Source organism: Ostrea edulis, chromosome 1 (assembly GCF_947568905.1).
Source record: "Ostrea edulis chromosome 1, xbOstEdul1.1, whole genome shotgun sequence".
NCBI classification, from domain to species: Eukaryota; Metazoa; Mollusca; class Bivalvia; order Ostreida; family Ostreidae; genus Ostrea; species Ostrea edulis.
In genome coordinates, this window is record NC_079164.1 from 106,130,079 (window position 1) to 106,151,714 (window position 21,636).

Sequence of the window (21,636 nt, forward strand, 5' to 3'; positions counted from 1 at the left end):
TTTGGCGGGTAAAGATGAACCTCGATTTTTCTACTGCAAAACAAAAAACGAAAAGTACGCCTAGTAACTAGTAAGAGAATAGATGTATTATTTTAGGCCTATATTTGGTATGATATGCAGTTGCATGACTGTTGTCAGGTTTCTGTGGGATGCGGAGAAAGAAAGAGGAGGGGGTGGGGGTGAACTAGATCACAGACGAAATAAAAAGGGTTTGTAGCTAGTAGCTACAGCTAAGCTATATATATCATGCCTTAGGCATTGATAATCAAAATATCTCAGGGACTGAGAGAGAGAGGGGGGGGGGGGGGGGCAGGCACCCCCTCTCCCACGTTGTGTGACATCTTGTATTCACCTTCAAAGTGCAACAGGAAGGGTGAAAATACAATGGACCAGACCGGATTTGAACCCGGGCCCCCTGAATATCTAGTCAGGTGTTCTACCAACTGAGCTATCTGGTAATCGGCGATCGAACCCAGCTGACCACTACAAAATTAAAAGGCCTAATACAATGGGTGGTCCTTGCTTTTTAGCATGATCGAGACCATTAATGCCAATTAAAGTGTGGCATGCTGACAAAAAAATTTGGGTTTTTTCCTGATGCTATGTGCTTGATAGGCCTAATCAAAATCACCTTTTCAATCAGAGGGGATTCTTTGTAGATAATGGATCTATGTAATTCATAGTTATATGATTTATTCCAAATTAGGGCCCAAACGGGCATAATACTCAACATATATGATTCAAATCACAATACAATACAGGACTGAGTTTCAGTACACAAATATAATGTTATTTACACAAATATAATGTTATTTACACAAATATAATGTCATTTACACAAATATAATGTCATTTACACAAATATAATGTTATGTATGCCCGAGAGGGCCCTAATTTGGAAATAAATCATATTCTATTCTATTCTGTACACAAATATAATTGTCATGCAAAGGACATACTCAATACTCATCATGGATATAGAAGTGTCATATTTTGATTATGTGAAATGAAAAATTGTATATTTCCCCAGCATTTTGTCAGGTATTCGATTGAAATACAGTGCAATGTTCAATCTGAATACACTGCACTTGCTAGATTATTCGAAATGTGTGTGACAATAACAAAAGTTCTCATCACAGCTGAACGCATATAATGATTTAAACGGTATTCGAATAATCAGAAGGTTGATATTTATATTTTGTACACACACAGTAAGGACATACATTAATGTGTATGACTGCCATGATCACTTGGTTAGGTGATTCTGAGTTCTAATAAGGACCACCTAAATTGCTGAAGGAATTGGATTTTAGAATTTGATCTGGACTACCCAAAATGATTGCAAACCAAAATTAAACCAAAAATAGATGAAATGTATGTTTATGAAAGTTATCTCCCTTTTTCAGTGTAATAACTGCAATTTTCATTCTTTGTAACCCTTGTAAATATTTAACACCATCATACATTTTTTGTAGTTTTATATTGCAACATATGAAATGGAATGAAAAGTGTATCTATCACTTTTCTTCACCAAACATTGCTTGTCCCTGAATAGATGGGATATATTTAGAGAAAACTGAATTAAACCGATGACTCGGTGAAGAGAAATAACTTTTCACCTCAAACAACCCACACCTACACTCATATAACACTCACCTACAACCTATCAATTAAACCTCCACTACACACTCTCTCATATAACACTCTCCTACACCCTCATATAACCCTCCCCTACACCCTCATATAACCCTCCCCTACACCCTCATATAACCCTCCCCTACACCCTCTCATATAACCCTCCCCTATACCCTCTCATATAACCCTCCCCTACACCCTTTCTTATACCCCCCCCCTACACTCTCTCATATAACCCTCCCCAACACTCTCTCATATAACCCTCTCCTACACCCTCGCATATAACTCTCCCCTACACCTTCTCACATAACCCTCCCCTACACTCTCACATATAACCCTCCCCAACACTCATATAAACATCCCCTACACCCTCTCATATAACTCTCCCCTACACCCTCTCTTATAACTCCCATACTCTCTCATATAACTCCCCTACACCCTCTCATATAACCCTCCCCTACACTCTCACATATAACCCTCCCCAACACTCTCTCATATAAACATCCCCTACACCCTCTCATATAACTCTCCCCTACACCCTCTCTTATAACTCCCATACACTCTCTCATATAACTCCCCTGCACTCTCTCACATATAACTCCCCTACACCCTCACATATAACCCTCCCCTTCACCCTCTCATATAACCCTCCCCTACACCCTCTCATATAACCCTCCCCATCACCCTCTCATATAACCCTCCCCATCACCCTCTCATGTAACTCCCCATCACCCTCTCACATAACCCTCCCCTTCACCCTCTCATATAACCCTCCCCTACACTCTCTCATATAAACATTCCCTACACCCTCTCATATTACTCCCCATCACCCTCTCATATAACCCTCCCCTAGACCTCTGATATAACTATTACACCCTCTCGTATAACCCTCCACTACACCCTCTCATATAACCCTCCCCTAGACCTCTGATATAACTATTACACCCTCTCGTATAACCCTCCACTACACCCTCTTGTATGACCCTCCCTTATATGCTCTCATATAACCCTCCCCTAGACCTCTGATATAACTATTACACCCTCTTGTATAACCCTCCACTACACCCTTATAAACTCCTATTTCCCTCATCTCCCTATTTTCTCTTTTCTCTCTCCTCCTATTTCTTCTCATTTCTTTTTCTGCCTTACTCTTTTCTCTCCTCCTACCCTTTGAAGCCTCTTGTTATCTCCTCCTTCCTGCCCCTCTCATTTCGTCTCCATTCTCCCTCCCTATATCCTCTTATGCCTTTCTACCCCTCTTCTCCCCTTCCACCTCTTATTTTTGTCTTCATTATTTCTCTCCCTTCCCTCTTAACCACCCCCACCCCCTACCTCCGGGTCATTATACAAAACAATTTACCGGTAATACAAAAATGGTCAGACAATCTTTTTATATGATATACAGGGCTCGAAATTAACATATGCCCGTCAGTCTGTGACTTGTTAAAAGTCTGGCGGACTGACTGACATTTGTTTTAGTCAGTCCGATGGGACTGGTTAATTTTCTAAAGCATCATTTTGGAAGATATACTTATGAAATTTTATACACACATTTGGCATGCTTTGATCTGTAGATATCAGGCGAATTTGATTCGTAAATTATATAAATCCCACATTTAAGTGTTATAATATTGTCTGAGGCATATTCATTTTTTGAATTAAATTTCATTTTAATTACATTAACGAAATATGTTTAATTATTTCTGAAAAACTGTTGGACTGGTAAATTTTTCTGCGGACTGGTTAAAATCATTCCCCATCAGTCCGGCTGGACTGGTGACATAAAATGTTAGCTTCAAGCCCTGATATAGATATCAATGCAGGGCGAAAATGGTCAGACAATCTTTTTATATGATAAAGATATCAGTGCAGGGAGAACCTGAACATGGATTCAGAAAGTGATGCATCCATTGTCAGTGGCACAACAATTCACAGTGGAAGTATGTCCCCAGGTGTGGCATTCAGTTTGTGAGTAGGCCTAAAGACTTGTAAGTGTGTTATCAAGGGTTTCTTAGGACTTGATAATTTAATTCTTACAGTTGAAATTTAAATCAAAAGATTTCATAGGGGTCCCTTGTCTGCAGCCATCCTATATGGGACTTTTCATAGACTACTTTTAAAAATCTTTGAGATATTAGATAAACTTTTAATTTTTTTTTTGAGATATTAGATAAGTGAACTAGTTGTCCTATGATACCTTTAGTAGCATGCCTGCTTATTCACAGAAATGTTGTAGTCTTTGTAATACTGTGTAATTACTGTATTAGATTTGGGGGGAGGGGGACTAAATTTTCGTGGATTTATTGGTACCCTTGTGAATTTCAAGTCAATGAAATACACAGTTTATATGATGTTTCAATGAACAGAAACCATATGCACGAAATTACAACCCAATGGAACTGTAAAATCTGGATAATCCACAAAAGTACATCCCAATGGAACTGTAAAATCTGGATAATCCACAAAAGTACATCCCAATGGAACTGTAAAATCTGGATAATCCACAAAAGTACATCCCAATGGAACTGTAAAATCTAGATAATCCACGAAAGTACATCCCAATGGAACTGTAAAATCTAGATAATCCACGAAATTACATCCCAATGAAACTGTAAAATCTGGATAATCCACAAAAGTACATCCCAATGGAACTGTAAAATCTAGATAATCCACGAAATTACATCCCAATGAAACTGTAAAATCTGGATAATCCATGAAATTACAACCCAATGGAACTGTAAAATCTGGATAATCCACAAAAGTACATCCCAATGGAACTGTAAAATCTGGATAATCCACAAAAGTACATCCCAATGGAACTGTAAAATCTGGATAATCCATGAAATTACATCCCAATGGAACTGTGAAATCTGGATAATCCACAAAATTACATCCCAGTAAAACTGTAAAATCAGGATGATCCACGAAAATTGCCCCCCATGAATTTAAATGATTCCTCAGTATCTTCTTTTGTAAAATCCTGACAACATGAATAACTGTGTTAATTGATATTGCAGATTAAATCGAAATATTTGTGGAAATGCTGCCAGCACAAGTGGTATGTAAAGATAATTTAATCAACTTTTAATGGTAGATTACAACTTTGTAGATATCTGAATATCATAGCGACTTTGATAGTCATTTCTCTGTTCATTATTATAGGATTTGAATGAAACATTACAATGTAGTTTGTAATAGCTCTAAATCACAGACAGAAAATTCTAATTATAAAGCCCACATCTCATCTTGCACTCGTATGTCCCTGAGATTGAAAATGAGATGGAGGATTGTACTGGTATTTTATAATGTCTATCTATCCATCTGTCTTCATGCAGCTTCAACTTTAGTCTTTAGTTTTCAACTAAACATGGTAGAAACTTCATATTTGGTGAAGAAAAAGGTCAAAGTGAAAAGTATGTTACTAATGAAATTCAAGTTCATATGTCAAGGTGAAATTCTGAATTAAACTTGGTAATGTCAAGGGCATAGTGTTTCACAAGCACATCTTAGTTTTTGATTATAAAAAAACCCATAAACAGTAACAAAATATTGTTACATGTTCTTCTCACCCTTACTGTTTCTTTTTCTTTGCCTACTTCATTAATTGTCTTCATAATGGAAGATCTGGCAAAGTTTTCCTCTCCCCAAGATACATCTTTCAAATAAAATGAGGTGAAGGTATTCTCAGAGGCCCAGTGAGCTGCTTGAAGAATCTCTTTCACTGAGGCTCCATTAAACAGGGCCCAAGATGATGCCAAGCATCTGGTATCATTAGCTCTAACTGTATTCGCATCATTCACCAATCAGGTGAGAGCCACAAACTGAAAACAGGAGACTCTTTATTTGATGTAAGGGTAGTCTCACATTGCAGGGAATCCTTGGATTTTTATGTTTCCATAGCTTACATTAAAATTTCCCCTAACTCATCCATCTGGACAAGTATAAACATGGAAATATACTTGACTCACTGATGTCTAGAATACTTTCAATAGTATACTAGTACAGTGAGGTGCTTGATTTAAAGTAAAACTAAATACAGTAAAACACAGTTATAGCAAACCTTCAGAGCCATCAAAATACACTAAAACACAGTTATAGCAAACCTCCAGATCTAGCAAAATACAGTAAAACACAGTTATAGTAAACCTCCAGAGCCTGTAAAATACAGTAAAACACAGTTATAGCAAACCTCCAGAGCCAGCAAAAAACAGTAAAACACAGTTATAGTAAACCTTCAGAGCCAGCAAAATACACTAAAACACAGTTATAGCAAACCTCCAGATCCAGCAAAATACAGTAAAACACAGTTATAGTAAACCTCCAGAGCCTGTAAAATACAGTAAAACACAGTTATAGCAAACCTTCAGTGCCAGCAAAAAACAGTTCCTTATAGCCAAACTTTGTTATATCCAATAAATTTTCCTTTTATAGGGGAATGAATATCACTTCGCAATAAGGATGAATTTGATATAAGCATGTTCCTTATAAGCATGTTTTACTTTATATACACAAGCCCTTGGCATGTTTGGAGTTTAAAAATGGCTGTGGTTACCCCTACATAGAATATTTTATTACTGCATGGTCTCCTCCCTACCCCCTATCTCATAGTCTTAATGTTGTTCTCATGGTTTTTTTTATTTTGTGAGATTCTTACCCCATTGTGGTCAAGCAACTTTGTTGTGTGTGAAACCAAGGTCTTAGGATTGCGATATTACTTGATCTTATTTATTATTGATTAAGATTCTGTGTTTTAAAAAAACAAAACAATGCTTTTAGGTCACCTGATCACTCGGGTAACCCCTCGCTATTGGCCTGTGTCCATCGTCATCCGTCATGCGTTAACAATTGAACATTTTAAACTCCTTGATAACTACCATTCCAACTCTTCCAATTTGGTATGAAGCATCTTTGGGACTGCACATCTATAAGAAAAACTTATGCATAGTGATGTAGAGCAGGAAGGCTTCTACCAAAATTGTAAATTTCATGGGTAGAGGAGCCAACTCCAGGGCAGGGCCAAACTTGGTATATTATGAGTGTTTATGTGTAAAACAATTGATACTAAATTGATACTACACTGTATGTGGATATTTAGAAGGAGCATCTAGCCCATCACCAAAATATCCCAGGGGTAGAGTTTCTGGTTTCAATGGAGCCAAAATTAATATCATTTGAAAGGTGTTCTTCTTTAATTTTGCTGATACTGTATAGAAACTAAATGCATATTTAGGAGAAGCAGAAAGGGATGTACCAAAGTTGTGAATTTTGAAATCTCAGGTTTCTGACTCTAGGACAGGTCCAAAATGTCATATAGTGTTAATGTAACATATTATGTAAAGTTTTTCATCAGTTTTTGAGGCATTTGTGTTTTAAGAGCATATCTTGTTTTATAGTGCTGCTGAATATTGGAATTTAGCTTAGATATGCAGAACAGGAAAATTATTGTAGATTTCATAACCCTTGGGGTTAGTGATTCTGTTAACTAATACTCAGGTGACCGATAAGGCCTATAGGCCTCTTGTTAAATAGGTTTATTGGTTATTTTGCAGATTACAAGTCTCCTATAGTCCCCATCACAATATCCAGATTTCAGAATGTAATTGAGGAGCCTGTATACTGCAATGTAAGGAAATCTATATCCATATCAACAGTCAAATTAGAATACCGTATTCATCCTATTGAATGCCCCTACCCCTATAACCGCCCCTGGGACTGTTTTCAACTCTTAAAAATATAAGACCCTTCCATTTAAATACAGTATGATCTACCTGATACTGGTGATAGCTACGATTTCTTAGAGTATTTACTATGTTATTTTGACAATTTGAAATAACAAATCAATAAAAAAGATTTTAGCGGATTATGTCATCATGAAGGAAAGTGTATCAATAAAATTCATTTAGAATTTAATATCAATTTAAACAATTCTCAAAGTCAAAATATTACTGGAAATATTTTAAAACAAAGTTCTAAATAACCACCTCCGTTTCCCAATTATCTAAATGCCAAGAGCACTCAATAGGATGAATATGTTAGATATATTTATTACATATTCCATAATAATGTTTTTTAAAAAGCCAGGGAAAAGGAAAAAGCAGGTGACAAATGACGAGGAGTCTGATGAGGAGTCTAGTTACTCCATCCTTTGTAACTACAAACAGAAGGCTTTTACTCAGGCTAAAACTCACCAGAGTCGTGAAGCTGTAAGTGTGGAAAGGCATGGGGGACAGGGCGCAGTTAATACACCACAGGGATGCCATGACAACAGAAATGACAAGCAAGTACGTATTATCTGGATAATTGATTTAATGAACTTGTAATTTGAAAACAATAACCAAGGAGAGAAAATTATTATGAAAAGTCTATCAGGCTAGTGCCTTTCAATCCAAGTAAAATTGTATTCTTTGAAATGACCTAACTTCTGATTCTAATTACTGTTACATCGAGAGTGACTTTTACCAGCCCAATGAACACAGATTGTCCATAATAAGAAATGAATATAAAATTATATGTATATTTGTAAGTTTGAGCTTTAACTCATGATAATCAATAAACAGATGCATCATACATCTAGAGCTGTGAAGGAATTTCCACAAAAATGCATCTGGTTATTATAATGTTTATGTGTTTTTCAACATTTTTACCCCTCTTATCTTCTTGTTTTGGTCTTACTGAATGTACGTCTACCAGTCCACAGCTTTAACGTGGTCTTACTGAAAGTCCTTATTTATATTTATTTTTAATTGATGATCAAGCATGAGCACTAATTTATGGTTGTAGTAAAATGTGAAATTCTTTGTTATCTATTATCATACATAAAAAGAACTTTTGAAATGTACAGCATAGAGACTTCACCCAATAATAGTGAAATGAAAGTTCAAAACTATGATAGGAAGGTCAAAGTCATATGTTAAGGTCACAGGTCAATTGAGACACTTTGAATTTAACCACAGTTAGGGACATATTGTTGCTTTTCAATTTGATGTTTTTTGACCTGAACACTTCCTATGATTTAAAAAGTCTGTGAAACTGAGACACATTTCCTTGATTCCCTCATTCATATTTGCACCTTTTACGTTTACAGATAGTGTGCAAATATTTTCCCTCCTTTCACCACCATCCCACATACTACCCTACCCAAAGAAAGAGAAATGTGTTCCAGTTTTTCTAATCCAAAATTTCTTTCAGGTAGAGAATGTAACAAGTATCATCTCTAAAGGCTACAGTCCAAAAGAAACCGAGAGTCAAAGGTAATGCACTAACATATTGTTTCAACTAGTGTAACCGATCTTGAGTATAAGAATAATCCACAAAATGGTTAAGGTCGTAGATTCGTTTACTTTTTGGAAACAATGAAAACGAACCCTATAACAACAATAAAAACATATAAGGACAAATACAATACAAAGACAAAAGACACTATCGAACATATGATATATGCAACGATACAAATATATATATATTGTTCATCATTTTATCGTCAAAGGACATAACTCTCTGAACCATCAATTATAAGTAATTGATATTAAAAAAATGAATATAATGTACTGCAGTGAATTGCATATGTACATGTACATACCAGTTTATGGAACTGAGCTACAGCTTCCGAAATCAAGGTGAACTGCTTAAAACTCTTATGATGACCTATTGAATAATTTACTAAAATACTAAATTCTGTACACATATATCACTCTGCGCATTTATATTACTTAAAACTCATTATTTACTTAAAGAACAGAAATTATGTTTTTCCACAATTCTACTTTCAGTAAATCTTTCACTCATGACTTGCACACAAGTTTTATGAATAAAGAAAAGTTTAATTACTTATTTAAATTCATTACTTGCTTTTAATCATATAGTAAAACTATCAGCTACTTACAGTTGTTGGTGTTAGCAAATCCTCTATAAATTAAATATATATTTTATGCTTTTTGAGAACTCAATAGTGGCAACACCCTTTGGAATCTCTTTCAAAACTAGATTTTCCTGAACTATTTCATAAAAAGAACTCAGGAATTCCCGCCAGGAATTCCTATTGGCTAGAACAAAATACTAAGACCAATCAGATGACAGAACAAGTATGACACCTAAGAGATACATGAACTAATCCGAGTTATGTTCTAACTGGACCCTTACGGATTAAACCATTATATTTAAAAGGGTGTTTAGGTTTCTTTAACACACAACACAAAGTTAGTAAGTAGCGCAGCGCAATATGTATTGAAGTGAATGAATGTGAATGGCAATATAAAAATATAAAACTAAACTAAGTACAACTACCACACTAGTGTAGTAGTTAGGGCTATACAGACCGTGGATATTAGCCTGGGTAGCTCAGTGATTAGAACACCTGACTAGAGATGCAGGGGTCCCGGGTTCGATTCCCGGTCCAGCCAAAGATTTTCTCCTCTCTCCTATATATACTACTCTAGAGACAAACATATATTATGGTCATATTTAAACTAGAGACAAACATGTATTGTGATCATGATTGCTGGTCAAACTAATAGGAGGCAAGTGACCAGGTACATGTTATTTGCAGTTCTAAAAAATTGTATGTACTGAGAATGCTTATTTGTAAGTGTTCTTGGACCTCTTTATATAATATTATTATAGAATATCTACATCTTCATAGATATTGTCCAAATGAGAAACCAAAGAGGATAGTGAGAGAACTGGGAGGAACCAGACAGACGGAGGACCACCAAAAGGAGTCACAGGACATGAACATTTCCCAGACCGGAGGTTCTCAGGTGCTGTTTCCCGATACCCAGAGTTCTTCTAGAAGTATGGGTATGTCAGTAATATGTTAAAGATAAACAGAATATTAAGGTTATGATTATGAATTCAATGTTAATACACACATATTAAGTTACCATTGATACTGTTAAAATTGCCAGTGGTAAAATTGTTGCAATGAAATAATTAAAATTTGTCAGTAAACCAAAATACAATGCATACATTATACATTAACATAAAGACTTGTTTGCAGTGACATTTTGAGAGAAATTAGTGCTTTGAAATATATTTATCGCAATTCACCTTTGAATTAGAACGCTTTACCCGATATAGTATTGCGTTGAATGATGACACAATTGAATGAGACGATTGAACAGTTTGAATGACATGTTTGATGTAATACAACAAGAGTTTTCATTGGCCGATTACAGCCCGCCCATTTTCTTGAGCAGATTCAGGTGATCAGATAAGACGGACGAACTAGAAGATTACTAGCTGGAGAACTGTAGGTCTCTGAAAAAATATTGTGACAGAGAGCTACAGATCCACCTTTTACAAAAACCTTCAATTTACGGGACACAAAAAGCTGTGCACGGTTGAGGCCTGATATCGGTGTATTCTTGTGTTCCTGTCTCATAAATTCAATATAAAAAAAATCTTAACATATTTTCCTACTATACTTGTTTTTGTCCTGTCTGTCATTCTGTCTCAAACTTTAACCTTGCTAATAACTTTTGAACAGTAAGTGATAGAGCTTTGATATTTCACATGAGTATTCCTTGTGACAAGACCTTTCCATGGGTACCAACATTTTTGACCCCGTGACCTTGAAGTTTGACCTACTTTTTGAAAACTTTAACCTTGCTAATAACTTTTGAACAGTAAGAGATAGAGCTTTGATATTTCACATGAGTATTCCTTGTTACAAGACCTTTCCGTTTGTATTGAACCTTTTGACCTTGACATTTGACCTACTTTTATTTTATTTTTTTACATAGGTCATAACTTCTAAATGGTCAATATTAGAGCTTTCATATTGTACATGAGCATTTCTTTTGACAAGATCTTTCTACTGGTACCAAGATATTTGCCCTTGTGACCTTGGCCATCTTCGGAATTGGCCATTATCGGGGGCATTTGTGTTTCACAAACAGATCTTGTTGATAATTTATATTACATTCATTATCTTATAAATGTGGATTTAAAAATAAATAATGGGGTATATAATGAATATGTTATTACTACAGTAACTTGTTCCGAAGAGTTGGATCATGTCTCGTTGACAGGTGCAGATCATCAGATCAAACTCGATGCTTCACATCTCTTGTGATCTGACGATCTGCACCTATCAACTCGTTGTGATCTGACTCTCGGATGATTTATATGTAATCTTATTTTTCAACAATATTTGTCATATCTATGTATATTATTTTGCCAGGAAAGCAGGTAGTTCCTTGTTCGCAAACTTCAAGTGGCACATCAACAGTTTCCAGTAAATTCAAAGAGTTGGATAGCAACATGGCAAGTAATTTGTATACCATTCCTGTTTGGCATTCTGAATTAGAACCTTGTAAATGCTTGTCTTGTTCTACAGTGTGTGAATTTTTTTAATTGCAAACTAAAAGAAAGGGTTGAAATACAACTTCAAGTAATGTGAAATCATTTGAATTCATAGGGGCCAAATTTCCTTTGATTAATTTGCCAAGATTTTATAGTTTCATTGGGATGTAATTTTGTGGATATACCAAGAGATTTTGTTCATTGAGGCATTATATAAATCATGTTGACAATTTTACCATGAAATCCGCATGAATTGAGAAACCACGAAATTTAATGATTCCACAGAACTTAAGAAGAGATTCTATAAATCTTGCAGACTAAAGAAGATATGGTGGAGGCATTTGGAAAGATAAAAAAAATTCACACAAAAATTCAAGAGAACATGAAAGGCAAAGACATGACTGAAGAACAGAGAGGTAATGAACTACTGTATGCATACACCAAACACTCCCTTGGGTATTTTTGAATGTTTGATATATATATGGTAACGATATTCATATCAGGGAAATGTCTTGCCATTATCGGGAACCCAGTCAGTTGCACTTCATTTACCTCCCGTGGGACACAACCCAGATATTTTTGCAGGATGGTGTGTCTCTGCTTCTTTATGCAAATGGTCACTTTACCATTTCTTATTGCGATATTCAACCAATGAAAAAGCCCCCAATTTCCAGAGTTTGGGACCAAAGAAAAATATGGCTTTCGAAGCGAAGATTTTGACAAGTTACAAAGCTTTCAGTGAGATGCTTTACAACTTCTTTTTCAGTTTGTTTTGAAATTAATTTTATTCAAAATATAAACTTACCCTACAACGTATCTCTTTTTTGACAACAGAGCCCTGTAACCCCGACCTTTGTTAGTGGCACAACAAAACATACACACTTTCATGGGCACCACCATTAAACTGCTGATGCTTAGAGTTTAGGAAATATTTATAGCGATTTCCAATGGTCCTCGATAGATTATGTAAGGTCATTTTAAGGAGTTGATGCAAAAATATCAATGTTGTGTCACACGGGAAGTAAAAGAAGTGCGACCGATTATGAGTTTCCGAAGATGTTTTTATGATCATTAATTTGCAGAGAATTTGAAGAAAAAGTTAGCTGTTGTGCACAGTTCTTTGAAAAACATAAGTGAGAAAATGAACTATGAAAAGGTGAGAGTAACATTTGATGCCAAGCACTCTGTAAAAACCGTAGAGGATAAAGACAGACTACGGGAACAGATGAGAGACCTAACACAAAGGCAGAGCACTCTTAAAGAGTTGTTAATGAAGCAGACAGAGCTGACAAAGTACTTAAAACAAAACCCGGGCAATTCAGCAGAAAGCCAGTTTCAGAAAATGACGGCAAGAGGAGGATCTAGTGTTTATGCCAATAAAGTGAATGACTGGTTAAGCAGACACCAGACTTCAATGTTGACGGTCTCTTCAGTGCAACATTCCAATTTACCTGCAAACAAACACTCCAAGATAGATCAGTCCTCTGGGTGTGTGGAGCCAGACTTGGCAGTGTCGGCTGGAACATCAGGCACAGAGAAAGCTCAGGTATACCGTCCTCGTCATGCAGTTTCTGGAGTTGTTGCCCTCCAACTTATTTTCTTCTATTCCCTTAATTTAATGTACCCTTTTCAGTTCAACCTTGCTAACAGCTCAAGTGAGTTTTTCTGATCAAAGTTTATCTAGCATCTATAAACTTTTATTTAGATTGTCTTCTTTTTGAAATATTCCTTTCCAGATCCACAAGGGTACACTTCATAATGCATGCAAACATTGAATGTAGTGGAAAGGACTTATACAGGCCATGCCTGTTATCTAATCTATTTGTTCTTTATACATTGTATAAAAAAGTTAAATGTAGTGGAGAATTACCTCGTTAAAAATTCTCAGATTTACATAGGATTAAATAGAAGTAAAAAAAATCTCCAAAACTGCTATTAAATTGAATCTAATCTAGTTTGATATGACCCAATATGAAGCCACAATTTTGTTGATGTATACATATTGAGCAGGAAAAAAAACCTGTAACTACTCAGGTGAGCAATGTGACCCTTTAGCCTCTTGTTTGATATACTGTAAACTATTTTTTTCACGTGCAAGAAATTTTCTCTTGAATAGTGAGAACTTCTTGTCACAAAGCAGTCCATTAATGCCTCATGTTTTTTATGCCCCCGAGATTGAAGATCGGGGGGCATATTGTTTTTGTCCTGTCTGTCATTCTGTCTGAAACTTTAACCTTGCTAATAACTTTTGAACAGTAAGTGATAGAGCTTTTATTTTATATTCCGTGGGTACCAACATTTTTGACCCCATGACCTTGACCTTGGAGTTTGACCTACTTTTTGAAAACTTTAACCTTGCTAATAACTTTTGAACAGTTAGTGATAGAGCTTTGATATTTCACATGAGTATTCCTTGTGACAAGACCTTTCCGTGGGTACCAACATTTTTGACCCTGTGACCTTGACCTTGGAGTTTGACCTACTTTTTGAAAACTTTAACCTTGCTAATAACTTGAACAGTAAGAGATAGAGCTTTGATATTTCACATGAGTATTCCTTGTTACAAGATCTTTCCATTGGTATTGAACCTTTTGACCTTGACATTTGACCTACTTTAATTTTTTTTCCCATTGGTTATAACTTCTAAATGGTAAATATTAGAGCTTTCATATTGTACATGAGCATTTTTTTGGACTAGATCTTTCTACTGGTACCAAGATATTTGCCCTTGTGACCTTGGCCATCTTCGGAATTGGCCATTATTGGGGGCATTTGTGTTTCACAAACACATCTTGTCTTTAAAGCAATACAAGCTTGAACTGACGGTATTTTTTCAACTATCCAATTATTCACCAAATAACACCTACTGGTATAATTGATATAATCCCAAAGATCTTAAGAAAAATTCAGCAAAATAAACAAGGGAATATTGTTTGAGAGCATTTCGTATAAACCGCCATTGCGTCATATACACGGACATTGGAACGATGATTGCCGAACATAATCGGGTTGCTGAGACCGAGGCCATATACAAAGACGGAAACCGACGGGAGTAATGACACGTGTCGTTTGTTTTAAAATATTACGTTGTTTCATGAATGACTAGAAATACTATGTAATTGTAAAAAGGTAATAATTACGCAAATGTGCCACTCAAAATGAAATTTTGATTGTGAATTTTCTATAAAATTGACATGTTAAACTGTTTACAAATCTAACACGTACTCAGTGCCTCTCTTTCGCTTTTTATGGTGACCTCCAAGGTCAATGCACATCAGAGGTTACGAGCAGGAATTACTGACAGGATGAGAATGATTCATGAATTAACATTTTCTGCTAATTTGACGGGTTTATTGCTTCAGATTCACTCCGATTCTATTAAGTTATATATATTCAGATTGACTCTGATTCTATTAAGTTATATATATTCAGATTCACTCTGATTCTATTAAGTTATATATATTCAGATTCACTCTGATTCTATTAAGTTATATATATTCAGATTCACTCTGATTCTATTAAGTTATATATATTCAGATTCACTCTGATTCTATTAAGTTATATATATTCAGATTCACTCTGATTCTACTAAGTTATATATATTCAGATTCACTCCGATTCTATTAAGTTATATATATTCAGATTCACTCTGATTCTATTAAGTTATATATATTCAGATTCACTCCGATTCTATTAAGTTATATATATTCAGATTCACTCCGATTCTATTAAGTTATATATATTCAATCACAAGTATGTTGACTATTTGTTCTTTTATTATACCCCCCGCAACAAGTTGGGGGGGGGGGGGGGGGGGGTATACTGGAATCGGGTTGTCCGTCTGTCTGTCCGTCCGTCTGTAGATGCAATGGTTTCCGGGCTCTAAAGCATTATCCTTTCCACCTACCGTCACCATATATGGACTACCCATGGGATGAAGATGTTTCCTATCGATTTTGGGGTCAAAGGTCAAGCGCACTGGACATCGAAGTAGCAATATATGGTTTCCGGGCTCTAAAGCGTTATCCTTTTCACCTACAGTCACCATATCATACATATGGACTACCCATGGGATGAAGATGTTTCCTATCGATTTTTGGGTCAAAAGGTCAAAGGTCAAGCACACTGGACATCGAAGTAGCAATATGGTTTCCGGGCTCTAAAGCGTTATCCTTTCCACCTACAGTCACCATATCATACATATGGACTACCCATGGGATGAAGATGTTCCCTATCGATTTTGGACATCGAAGTAGCAATATGGTTCGGTTTGTCATGCCTTTTGTTTTTTACACTCAGAAAAGAGGTAGTTTATACCTATTACCAACACCCTTTGGGAGATTGGGGTAAGCGGGGGGGTATTCTTAGTGAGCATTGCTCACAGTACCTCTTGTTTTTTAATTTATTTACCGTTAGTTACAGCTTGTATTGCTTTAAGATAATCTCAGTCATTAAAATTATTCGCTGTGAACTAGTTCATCACTGGTAGATCACGAAATAAAAGTCGCAAATAAAAGTTGGTTACAGGACACAAAACACTATTTCTAACTGTGCATGTTATTTTAAACTCCATTAAAAAAGATAGACTTTCTTATAAAATTCCACAACCTATTTACATCAACAAATCTTGCACTGCTTAAAAGTTTATACAACTTTCTGTTTTGTTGTAAAGAAAAATGTGGACCTTACGTAGCTTTAATAATTTCATTAGGATAAAACTTTGTCTCATGGTAATGTTCATTTATTGAATCAATATTTCTCAAAAAAAAAATATTTATTCCTGTACATGTTGTATATGCAGTACTTTGTATTTTCCAACCTCCTCTCTTTAATGTATGACTGTACATTTATAAGAATAAAGAATTGATTGATTGATTAATAGGTGAAAGTCAGTTCAGTTGTACATTAATTCTTCAGGTTGTGCAACCCAAGACTGTCCTTACTGGGACAATGAACATTGAAAGCCAGGCACAACAAGCTGTTCCTCTAACTGCCACAACTTCGCATTCAGGCAGAAAGCAACCAACCAGAACACACATATCCAAATATCCTAACAACAATCTTGTATCCAACAATAAAAGTAGGGCAGCTTCCAGCATTCCTCAGCTACAAATCCCAGTTCATAATCCTCCCCCTCCACTTTCTTCCAGTAGTACAATGCACATGGATCAGATGAAGACAAAGAAATCTCATAGCTTTAAGAGACCATCAGAAATTATAAAATCACCTCCATTGTTCAACCCAGACTCCTTCCTAAGAAAAACACGAAAGTCACCTCCAGTTAAAACAACAACTATATCATCCTTCAAGTCGCCTCCAGTATCTCTTTCGAGGCCCACAGAGGACAGAAATATTTCCCCCAGCACCGTCTGTTCCAGTGATGTATTCCCAGTGTCTTGCAGGGAGCTGAGTAGAAGAATACAGGAACGAATTGAAAGTCAGAAAGAGGCTGAATCCCAACAAGCTTCCCAAAGTCAAATGTTATCAACTGGATCACAAATAATGAGAAACGAACCTTGGCTTTCTCAGAAAAATGGATCTGGTGACCAGAGTAGGAAAGGAGCTCCACAGAGAATCATTTTCCACGGATCTCAAGTGCAGCCTCAGCCTGCCACTAAATCCAATGCAAACACATGCTTAAATATGGTATACAGACTGATTCAACTTTTATCAATATACCATGAATGTAATATTACACTCGCTCTTTTTCATTATCTTAGATAAAAAAATATTCACAAACAGTACTGATCACTTTACAGAATGAAAAATTTGCCATATCCCATAATTCTCTTTCAGGAAGAAGAAGACGAAGAAACCATGAAGGAGAAATATGGTGGCTTAAAGTTTCCTTCCCTGCGAACTCTGATAGATTTAGATGTGCTATTTCCAGCAGAGAAAATCTTGACTATTCAGCATGGTGGAAAAATTTTCACATCCTCCTTGACTGATCTTGGATTCATCGAGAGCAAAGGTGGAGAGATCTTTACCACTCCAGTGAAATGGCTTAGTGCTGTGAAGGGAGGGGAAGTAGTCAAGAAAGGACAGGCCTACAAGGAGGCAAGTTAAAACAAACTCTTCTTCACCACGTACATGTAACACTGGGCATTTTTGTACCATAAAACTGATTATTATACCCCACCCCACCCCCCCAAACAAAGTTTTGGAGGGTATATAGGAATCACTCTGTCTGTCCGGCCGTCTGTCTGTGCAGATTCGTGTCCGGGCCATAACTTCTTTGTTCTTTGACATAGGCATACCATATTTGGCACACAGGTGGATCACCATGAGACGATGTGTCAAGTACCTTCATGACCTCTATATGACCTTGACCCTAAGGTAAAAATTAACGGTTTTTTACAATGGATTCGTGTACGGGCCATAACTTCTTTGTTCTTTGACATAGGCATACCATATTTGACACATGAGTGTATCACCATGAGACAATGTGTCGGGTACCTTCATGACCTCTATATGACCTTGAACTTTGACCTCAAGGTCAAAATTGATTATAGGGTTTTGACAGTCATACCATAAGACATGGGTGTATCACCATGAGACTATGTGTCATGTACATTCATGACCTCTTTATGACCTTGACCTTTGATCTCAAGGTCAAAATTATAGGTTTTGGATTTGTGTTCGGACTATATCTTCCATTTTCTTCTACAAAGGCATACCATATTTTTCCACTCAGGAAAGAGGTATTTTATACCTATTAACAACACCCTTTGGGAGATTGGGGTAAGCGAGGGGTATTCTTAGTGAACATTACTCACAGTACCTCTTGTTATTAAATGATCTTGTGCGTGTCAATTTGCATTATTTTATTTTACTCAGATCATGTATGATGGCCATTCACTGAAAAGTTACATAGATGGTGAGCAAAAGACTTCCATTGAAAAAATCAGAGGTATTATGTTACAATCAGTATTTAATTATTTATTTCTGTGCTTGTTAAAGCTGATTATGCTGTTGTAAACTTGGCTAAAATTACTAATTGTATACCTAAGTTTTGCAGCCCTTCACCGGCAATGGTCTCTCCATCACCGTCGGAAACCCACAGTCGGTCACACTACTTTTACCTCCCGTGGGACACAACGTCGATATTTTCGCATAACTCATTTAAATGTATGACCTTATGTGACCTATCGAGGACCAATGGGAATCACCTTAAGTATTCCCAAAACTCTAAAGCATCAGCAGTAATGGCAAGTGTGTGTATTGTTGTGCCACTATCAAAGATTGGGGTTACAGGGCTCTGTCGTCAAAAACTTCATTTGAAGGGTACAGCTATGATCTAAAGTACCTCAACTTTCACCCAACAGGCGCATCATTTGCTTGCAGCCTTTGTACACATAAATCTAAATCGGGTATGCAGTCTATGCGAAAGACATCGGACCGTCGGACCTGACCGATGTGCAGTACCTCAGGTCCGACGCATCATTTTTTACACAGGACCGGAATGTCCGATGTCTCAGTGTCCGGTTTTGAGCTTTACTATTTTGATGCGGAGTCATTTAAATGTTTGTTATAAGTAAAAAATAGCACACAAATCCAAATACGTAAATGAATGTGATTAAAACCGCATGGACTGTCTAAAGTATTATACGGGAGGGATCCCTGGTATAGTATTACTAGAATAATAAATAAGATTCCCTTGGTTTTGCATTTTCACGTGTTTCACTTTTTTACATTAGGTTTTTCGGTCTGACAAAATTTGGTTCGGTCCGGTGTGTTCATTGATTACACAGGACCGAATGTCCTGTGTGGTCTAAAAAACTTTCGTATAGACTGGGTATGCAAATTCAATGAGTCGGAAAAGTTGACCAGATGAAGGAGGAAAGAGATAAGTTGTATGGTATGTTTATATTTTGAATAAAATTAATTTCAAAACAAACTGACAAAGAAGATGTAAAGAATCTTGCTGAAAGCTTTGTAACTTTGCTTCAAATGTCATGTTTTTCTCTGCTCCTGAACACTGGAAATAGGTGGCTTTTTCATTGGTTGAATATCGCAATAAGGAATGGTAAAGCGACCAATCGCATTAAGAAGCTGAGACACACCTCGAAACTATCGGTGTTGTGTCCCACGGGAGGTAAAAGAAGTGCAAATGACCATGGGTTTCTGATGATGCATCTCCATATGAGTGAAAAATTCTTGTGAGGGACATTAAACAATATATAATCAATCAATCCTGTACCCAACCATCCGAAATAAATCTTCCCCAACTGAAGAGTGATTTTTTTTTATTGATTCTCCTAGTACTCTTCATCTTTCCCATGTGTGCAAATGGATGAACAAACACACAGAAATACTGCATCTGGTTGAATATATGTATCAAGTTTGATTATCCTAGCTTTATTAGTATGATGTACTGTTTCTGTAAACTGTAAAGGTGTACTAAAATAGATGAAATAAAGGGTGCTAACAGACAGACAAATAGAAAACACATTTGTAATGGTGGAATATGTTTAACAAGTTTGATTGTCTTTACTAATTCTGTTTCTATCTTGTTTTGTGGCTATGAAATTGACCTTGAAAAACAATTTTGATTCATGATAATTTGTTATATTCAAGAAGTTCTTGATATGTTAAAACTGCAGAGAATGAAAATCACTTTGCTGTAAGGGTGAATTCACAGTAAGTGTGTATGATGTAATCGAGTGTTGCTGTACTTTCTGTAGGTGATCTTTATTTGACATATTAGATGCTCATTCTCAACTCAACAATATTTTGTAATCATCTCATCATCAATATTTTTTTTAGCAAGAGTACGAAGTGATATCTCCGAGTGCAAAGGACCAACAAATATTCCTCCAAACACTGAACAATCTAAGTCATCCAAGTAAGTCAAAACATTACTGATGCATTGAAATTCGTTGTTAAATGAATGTAAAATAATGAAATGTATATTGCTCTTTCAGAAGGCTGGTGGAAGATGGTGACAAAGAGCTGACTGAACTGCTCTATCAATGCAAGCTCCATCTGCTGGATAACACAGATCTCATTCCAATGGATGACCTTCCAGAGAATTTCTGGAGCAGTGATTTCAGCAATGTTCATTTGTCTTATGCTTTCTGGAATCAAGTTGATGACTGGGATTCTTCAGTTGAATCTTTGACACGACAGTGAACAAGAACAAACATATTTATATTTACCAAAACATTTACTGATTTATAATAGTATATCACAGAATAAAATGAAAGACATTGGTACTCTCTAATGAAACAACAATCCTACTCCTATACACAGTGTTTATGTACATCATCTAATTTCTAAAACATTGTATTATCCAATTAAAAGGAGATCTACACATATCCTGAGTAACATGTTCATATTTTGTCGTAGGGATTTACTAAGGCCATGTTATAGTTGGAAGCGCTTGGCTCATCGTAAGAAGAGAGACATATATCAGGAACTCCCTGGGTCAGCTGATCCTTGGAGAAGTCGTATACCTGTATTCCACCTCTGTACCTGTAAAATAAACATATACTAGGATACTAACTGCATGTTCTGTCTGTCAAAGTGGCATAAATTCATACATTTGATTGGTCTTTCCATCTAATATGTTTCAAAGATATTTCTTGCTGCATTATGCTCACAGGTCAAATGGAACCAGCAAAGGTCTGCTTTCAATACTAAGTTTATTTTCCAGTACACTCGCATTCTAAGAGAATATGGTAGCAAAGTGAATCAGTG

At 36.1% G+C, this 21,636-nt stretch overlaps 2 protein-coding genes across 3 annotated transcripts in view; one reads left to right on the plus strand and one right to left on the minus strand.

Annotated features, from left to right (window-relative positions):
• Positions 1–21,254, plus strand: LOC125664756 (uncharacterized). 2 transcript variants are annotated; one of them, XM_056153175.1, is made up of 15 exons: positions 1–70; positions 3,496–3,603; positions 4,653–4,693; positions 7,185–7,258; positions 7,713–7,916; positions 8,824–8,885; positions 10,274–10,431; positions 11,816–11,898; positions 12,254–12,353; positions 13,020–13,483; positions 16,855–17,583; positions 17,734–17,994; positions 18,775–18,847; positions 20,704–20,782; positions 20,862–21,254. In XM_056153175.1, the coding sequence occupies exons 2-15, from the start codon at positions 3,521–3,523 to the stop codon at positions 21,067–21,069; spliced, it is 2,619 nt and encodes an 872-aa protein (XP_056009150.1). In that variant the 5' UTR covers positions 1–70; positions 3,496–3,520; the 3' UTR covers positions 21,070–21,254. The 2 variants fall into 2 exon arrangements, with proteins under 2 accessions (XP_056009150.1, XP_056009151.1); XM_056153176.1 differs by having other exon boundaries at positions 20,708–20,782; positions 20,862–21,019.
• LOC125667895 (F-box/WD repeat-containing protein 8-like) overlaps positions 21,085–21,636 on the minus strand; it is a 12,553-nt gene continuing 12,001 nt past the window's right edge. The window contains exon 11 of the mRNA XM_048901576.2: positions 21,085–21,411. Within this exon, the coding sequence (XP_048757533.2) occupies positions 21,270–21,411 (142 nt within the window). The 3' untranslated portion in view covers positions 21,085–21,269. The remainder of the gene's footprint in view (positions 21,412–21,636) is intronic.

Bases quoted from the DNA above. Each gene is read 5' to 3' on its own strand.
- LOC125664756 (XM_056153175.1), top strand. From the start codon at position 3,521: ATGGATTCAGAAAGTGATGCATCCATTGTCAGTGGCACAACAATTCAC. The intron at 4,694-7,184 runs GTATGTAAAGAT...GTTATTTTGCAG, and splicing joins AAATGCTGCCAGCACAAGTG to ATTACAAGTCTCCTATAGTC. The intron at 7,917-8,823 runs GTACGTATTATC...AATTTCTTTCAG, and splicing joins ACAACAGAAATGACAAGCAA to GTAGAGAATGTAACAAGTAT.